At 45.6% G+C, this 7150-nt stretch overlaps 1 protein-coding gene and 1 pseudogene across 1 annotated transcript in view; one reads left to right on the top strand and one right to left on the bottom strand.

Moving 5' to 3' along the window:
• The first annotated feature begins 283 nt into the window (after positions 1-283).
• FGD4 (FYVE, RhoGEF and PH domain containing 4) overlaps positions 284-7150 on the top strand; it is a 265432-nt gene continuing 258565 nt past the window's right edge. Inside the window, exon 1 of the mRNA XM_030887344.2 lies at positions 284-354. Within this exon, the coding sequence (XP_030743204.1) occupies positions 315-354 (40 nt within the window). The 5' untranslated portion in view covers positions 284-314. The remainder of the gene's footprint in view (positions 355-7150) is intronic.
• The window catches only part of LOC101646761, a 3335-nt pseudogene continuing 3088 nt past the window's right edge, over positions 6904-7150 (bottom strand).

The following is a 7150-nucleotide window of genomic DNA, read 5'->3' as shown; positions in this document are numbered from 1 at the left end:
CCTCGGCCGCTGGAGCGGAGGAACGGTTGCAAGGAGACGCCGCAGTGGACGCAGCCCTGGAGTCTCCGTCGGGGGTTGCACAGCCGCTGGACATGCAGGCGACGCCCCCCAGGGTCCCGGCGTCCCCGGGGAGCCAGCCCATGGCGCGTCTGAACCGGACCGGGAGCAAAGCCGAGAGCGAACCGGACAGGAGGAGCGTCCAAGCCAGTCCAAACTTCAGGCGGGTGGCGATCCGGCGGAAGTCCAACCCCTCCTATCTGCCGCTCGGGGCGCCGCGTCCCTGGAGCAAGCCCTCCTTGCACCTGGGACCGGTGATGGCCACCTTCAGCGTCCAGGCGCCTGCGGACGCCACAGGTAAGCTTCCCGCCTGGGCGCGGGACCCCGCTCTGCTCTGAGCTCGCTCCAGAGGTCACGTCTCAGAATTCCGGAAGTCAGAATAATTCTTGGAGGAGGGAGAGAAGGGTTTTGTTTTGGTTTTTTCCCCGTAGGAATTAAGTTTCTCCATGCTGAGTTTTAAAGCTTCTTGGTTAAATTCCTGCTTTTACGAAGAATTGATTGCGGGAGGGGAGGGCGTCTGTGGCAGCATTCTAGTTGCCGAATGACCCGGGACCTGTTGACCTATTTATTGCTTTGGGTCTTCCCTCGGAACGACGCGAATACTTTCCCACCTGAGTGTGGAAAGTAAAAACTGAACGTTTCTCTGGAGGAAACACGCCCCTAAGAGAAGGAAGCCGAACTCTTATTGCTGCGTGCCTAATGATAAACTAAAATAACAGCCACCACCAAACTCAATGTGATTCATAGTGTGCCTGCAATTACGCATTTGGGGTGCTGAGTTCTCAGATTCTTAGTATTGGAAGACATTGTCAAGGTGATCTATTTTAACTCCACGTTTTCCTTTTCGCGAAGTGTGTTCCATTTCCCTCTGGCACAACCTTGAAACTACCTAGAACTTAGTGGGAATTCCCTCCCTCCTTGACTTTCAAAGTCTTAAAAAAAAAATCCCCCCCCCACGCTTCTAGACAGTAACCAGAGCTGGCATGTATGGAAACCAGCTTCAAAAGGAGAGAGCCCTTATTTAAGGAGCAGAAATAATTAAAAGGATTATGCGCCCTTTCACACATTTAATAATACTCAGCAACGCTTTGAGGGTGATTTAAATGTATCTCGACGCGCGCAAACATTTTCCAAGCCTTGACCTGAAGTTGTAGGGGGTGTGGCATTAAAAACGCAGGGATGATGAGTCTTAGAAATTGATAACCACATCCGAGGACAGAAGATGGGTAAGAAAATTTGTAAACAAGTAATTGAACCGAAGGGCTTTGTGTCTCTATTTCCTCATTTGCAAAATGAGGATGCTGGTGCAATGATCTTTGGAGTCTCGGCCAGGTTTAAGTGTGTTTCCTTCTAAAATGACCTAGAAATTGCTCTTTGGGTTCAAGAAAAGGGTGTTTTCATCCTCATGAAGTGAAAATGCTTTGCTTTGCAAATGGCGCACGATTTATTTCCCAATTTTATTTAATGGATGACACCTCTCCATCTTCACTAGGAGCCCTGGTGGCGCGGTGATGGAGCGCGCTGGTGCTCACTGAACCACCTGGGGCGGATCTACTCTGCCCTATTGAGTCGCGATGGACTCTGGGTAGCAAGGGGCATGGATTTCTTAATCATTGAGGTTCTCAAATGGAGGCTAGGGGAATCCACATTTTTTCCCTTTCTTTTGCTGGTCAAGCAGGCTAATCTTAATTCATTCTACTCTGCACTACATACATGAAAATTACAACTGCACCTTCTTTGCTTTTGCTGATGAAATTTGGTCTGTGGTGTAGTCAGTCATTTTCCTTTTCTGTTTCTACACTCAGCAGAGCAAGATCACAGTTTGCTTTGACCCATGAAGGCTCTCAAATAGGAAAGTGTTCGTTTTCAATACTGCCTGATCTCGCACAGCTGAAGGTGGAATAAAAGATACGCCCTTCACGTGGTCCCCAGCACACAGGCCATACCAGCCACACCTGAGATGGTCCCCTCCCCCAACCAGTTGTAGGTCAGAATGCCTGGGCGGAGCCTCCTCTGAGGTGAGGGCGGCATTAGCTCCATCTCCTCCTCCCTCGCCGCTCCCAGGAGCTATTGCGTCTCTGTCTCTGTTAATGCAGACTTAGCCTACATCTTTATAGTGTTTCACCATTTTAACTCGGGCATAAGGAACATTTTTACATTCAGAGTCCTCTGGATATTTGTGTGAGAATATCGATAGAGTAAGCTCCTAGTGATGTGATTGCCAGCTTAAAGGAACAATCCAGGGTTCATGAGGGAGGGGCGAGTGGGGAGGGAGGGGGATATGAGCAACTGATATCAAGGGCTAAAGTGGAAGGCAAATGTTTTGAGAATGATGAGGGCAACAAATACACTTATGTGCTTGACACAATGGATGGATGGATGGATTGTGATAAGAATTGTACGAGCCCCCAATAAAATAAGTTTAAAAAAGGGAACAATCCATTGAAAAGTTTTGACCCATCAGACCAAAGCATTGGTCATTGAGTAGATTTCTGGCTCATACTGATCCTATGGGACAGAGTAGAACTGCTCCCCAAGGGTTTCCAGGGCTGTAAATCGTTACAGAGCCATCTATCGCATCTTTTCCCCATGGAGTGGCTGCGGGGTTTGAACTGTGAACTTTTCTGTTGGCAGCTGAACTGAGCCTTTAACCACTGTACCACCGAACTTATTGCCACGGAGTCAATGCTGATGCATAGTGACCCTTAGTGGGTTTCTGAGCCTGTGACTGTTTACGGGAGTAAAAAGCCCAGTCTTTCTTCTGTGGAGCTGCTGATAGTTTTGAACTGCCAACCATGCAGATTGAAGCCCAAGACCTAACCACTATACCACCAGAATTCCTTATTTAAAATTATCCTGGCTTAATGTTAAATCAGTTGAGTAGGTGGAAAAAAGATACAATGATGACCTCTACGAAGTGAAGGGGGAATGGAGTTTGCCATGTCTCTTTTTTTTTCTACAATGTAGCTGTGTTTATAGAAGGATTTGGTTTTTTAAATGTTTTCCCTCGAATTCAAACATTTGAGCCCTCGCCCATACCTCCTTTTTAAAAAATGGGATCCTAGCAATAACTTTTCCAGCTATGTTACATTGTCTCCATATTGTCCACTGTCTGAAGCCTTAAAGTCCTTGCTGTTACCTTCAGAGTTGACAGGTATTTCTTGTATCCTACTAGGTAAGGTTGGTCCTTCTCCCATGAAATAAACTGTAGCTTCTGTGGGACAGTGACATGATGACTTGGCAGATAGTCTCAGCTACTGATTGACCGTGACCTGTTTAATTTTTTAGAAAGTACTGCTTTCTTTGACTCAATTCTGCATCCTTAACATTCATTGAACTATCTACCATTATGTAAAGAGATTCTCCCCCATCAGAAAGAGACTAAATTTAAATTAAATTCCCAGAACGCACCAATTCATGAAAACCACAAGATTTCAAAAGCAGAGGGAATATTACTCGACTGACATGTTGCTTTCCACATTCAAGGGGGATAAAAAGAAGAGGAAACAAAACCTGAAAGGTCAAGACTTGGGGGAAAAAGAAAAAACCTTGGCAGAGAATTCAGTTAGGTAATGGGGCCCATATTCTACAGGCTCTGAAAACCAATATATTTAGAGTTCTCAGCATTTTGACAAAAAACAAAACAGTGAAAATAAAGCTCACAAATTATATTTTCCATATGTATCTAAATATGGAGCTTCTCAAGAGGAAGCAAAGTGTGCCAGTGATTAAGACAGACTTTGGACTCATAAAGCACCAATATTCCTAATCCCATTCCTATCACTGGCACTTGGAAGTAACAAGGCTCATAATTTAACTCATTTTCTTCATCTGGACAATGGATAACAGGACTTGCTGTAGAAAACAATCGGCAGGATTAAGTAAATTTATAGAGGTAGATTTTTAGTATGAAAGATGCCCTGGTGGCGCAGTGGTTACTTGCTAACTGCAAGATCAGAAGGTAGAAGCCAGTCACTGTTCCACGCAAGAAAGATGAGGCTTGCTCCTCCCGTAAAGAATTACGTTCTCAGAAACCCACAGGGGCAGTTCTGCCCAGTCCTGTCTAGGGTCTCTATGAGTGGGATTGGACTTGAAGGCAGTGAGTCTGGCTTTGGTGTTCAGAGGAAGGAGTTCTTATCCCTGTGTCCTAAGAGTCTGGCGCTAGGACTGGCGCATAGATGGAGCTCTGTAAATTAGGTGAATGGATACGTGAATAAATGATGTTCATAAAAGCTACTGTTTTTCTAATGCATCTTATATTCTAAGAACTGGGCTATGCAACACACATGCACATATGGAGTCCATTTCTCTCAAAACAGCCCTACTAGGTATTTAGTGTTCCCATTTCGTAGTGGCACACGTTGGGACACAGAGGGTTTAACTTTCTTGGGATCCCAAACTGGTATTTGGTTAGCTGAGACTCGAACTTGGGTGTAGCTAACCCTCAAGGCAATGTTATGGATGCTTCATATAATTTAGCCTGTGAGTTTTCTTTGGAAGATGAGATGCCCTTATTAGATCTAGTACTAAGTAAGCCAGTTAGAAGCATTGTAAGAGGACAGACACCAGATGGTCTTTAAGCATGGAAAGGGATATATGTTTTGGTACTGTGGTCCTATAAATTAGAATCATCTCTCAAACTTCTGTTTTATATAGATTAAAAAATAGCATGCATTCATAAGCTATATGTGAGCCTTGGTGGCCGTCAGGTGAGCATTAGACAACTAACTGGAGGGTTAAAGCCACTAACTACTCCTTGGAAGTGAGGCTGTCTGCCCTTAAAGGATTCACAGCCTCAGAAACCCTTTAGGGTTGCCGAGTCAGAACGACGCGATGCCACTGGCAGAAGTGATGCTTCAGTCTATGGATGTCTGGAGGTATCTGTTCACATACATAGACACACTGTCTTAGTTTGTTAGTGGTGGTTTAAAAAAAAACCCAAAACCTCAATGAATGGCTTTAAGAAATAGAAGTGAAGTTTTCTCCCGGATTGGGAGGTGAGAAGTCTGAACTCAAAGTATAGATTGGGCTTTAAGGAAAGGCCCGCTCTGGTCCATGCTGAGGGACACAATTCACATATAAAAATATATATGTAATAAAATGAACAAAGATAGCAATAATAACATCAGAGTTAACTGATTAAGAAACTCCACAGCAGCGTGCATGGAAAGATACCATTAACAAATTAAAGTCCCACTATAATGAGGGTATGGAGCCCTGGTGGCACGGTGAGTTAAGCATAGGGTTGCTAATCTCGAGGACGATGGTTCCTCAGGAGAAAGAAGAGGCTGTCTGCTTCTTTAAAGAATTACAGCCTCAGAAACGATGGGGCAGTTTACTGCCCTGCACCGTAGGGTTTGAATGTGCTGGCATTGACTCTCTGGGGAGGGAGGAATGATGCATATCCAGATTCCCCCCTGTAATTCAATCAACTTTTGCTTTATATTTTTAGGGGCTATTTTATTGGATATGAAATGTAAGATAGCTATCAGTCTTCACTATTTGAACTTATTTTTAGACAATAAACAAATAATTTAAAGATTTATAGTAAATGAGAATGTTTTTCAGTATTGTTTCTTAGAAACTGATGCTGGGCTTTGAAGTCCAGAGCCTCGGGGCACTGTAACACCACCCAGTGAGTGACTGATAAAACAGCAAATTTATTTTCTCACACAATTCCAGGCACTGGCTCTGGTGGTTTCCCAAAGTGGGCAGTGCTGCCCCTGGGGGGGTGCGGGGACAATCCAGGGGGGATGAAAAACAATACCCACCCCCGATTCTGGATTTGGGGCTATCATACAAAAGTTTTTAATTGCCAAGGGGACAATGAGATTTTTATTTTTCTGCAAAGGGACAGTAGCCAAATAAGTTTGGGAATCAATGTTCTAGGGCAAGGGTGGGGATTTTTTGTGTGTTTTTTTTCCTGCCAAGAGCCATTTGGATGTTGATGACGTCATTCCCGGGCCACACTGGTCAAACTTTTCATTAATGCATCCCTAGTGGGATGGCTGCAGCAGTTTGTCTGTGTGGAGGTGTGATGTGAGCTGGGATCGATGACTTTGTGGGCCTGCCCAGCCTGAAGGCCGGAGAGTCTCCAGCGCTGGTCTAGGGGAAGGCTCCCTGAGCCTAGGGAAGAGGCCATGCCTTCAGGCATCTCGGCCAGCCTCAAGCGGTATCTGTCATCCTTTGTTGGCCCTGTAGAAACAGGGCCTGGATTTGCTGTTCATCACAGCGCAACAGCAGGCCAACCCAACTCGCGGTCATCTAGTTGGTTCTGACTCAGACGGGCCTCTAGGACTGGATAGAACGGCCCCTGTGGGTTTGCAGCCGGGAACTCCGTCGAGGAGTAGAAAGCCGCTTCTGCCTCCTACTGAGCGGGAGGTTCTGAACCTCTGATCTTACAGATCACAGCCCAATACATAACTACCACGCCACCAGGGCTCCATTACAACTCAGTCGTGAATAAGTCGAAGACATTTTGGGCCCTGTCCGGGGTCCTTATTAACAGAGAAACCCCTGTTCTCAAGTGAGATTACACCCACAAGTGTTGGGCTAAGACTAATATGTAAGAAAGAACTTCAAAAAGTTTTTGGAAGAATTCCATTCTCTTTTTTAATTTCATTTTCCCGTGAACATTTGGATGCCCCTCAGTTTCCTTTTGGCAGGGGTGGGGGTAGGGTAGGGGAGACACAATTTTATTTATCTTTATAAACAGAAACCAGGAAGGGTTTTCCTACTTGGATACCCTTCCAAGTGCAATGTAATGAGTAGCCAGTGACCTTTGAATGCATCGCCATGTGAACCAGTGAACCCACGAGCATTGAGAGACTTTTATTCCACATTCGCCTACTCACTTGCATTCCTTTTCCGCTGCCAAGAGGGAAACTTGGATTCCTGGCTCCAACTGGTGATAAAAAGAGCCAGGACCCCTTGAGGTAGTATAGTTGGAGTGGACCTGAACTTCCAGGGTCCCTGCCCGTGGGCTTCGTGCAGGGGTGTCAAGGCTGTGAGAGCCTTTCCTGTGTGCAGTGGCTGCAGTGCCCATTGAGGAATGACTCAGCTGGATGCATTGAACTTCATGGATGTGGCAGGC

The sequence above is a fragment of the Echinops telfairi genome, unplaced genomic scaffold (assembly GCF_000313985.2).
Source record: "Echinops telfairi isolate 266 unplaced genomic scaffold, ASM31398v2 ScPeMD7_7406;HRSCAF=8444, whole genome shotgun sequence".
Classification (NCBI taxonomy): Eukaryota; Metazoa; Chordata; class Mammalia; order Afrosoricida; family Tenrecidae; genus Echinops; species Echinops telfairi.
This window is presented reverse-complemented; position numbering and strand designations above follow the sequence as displayed.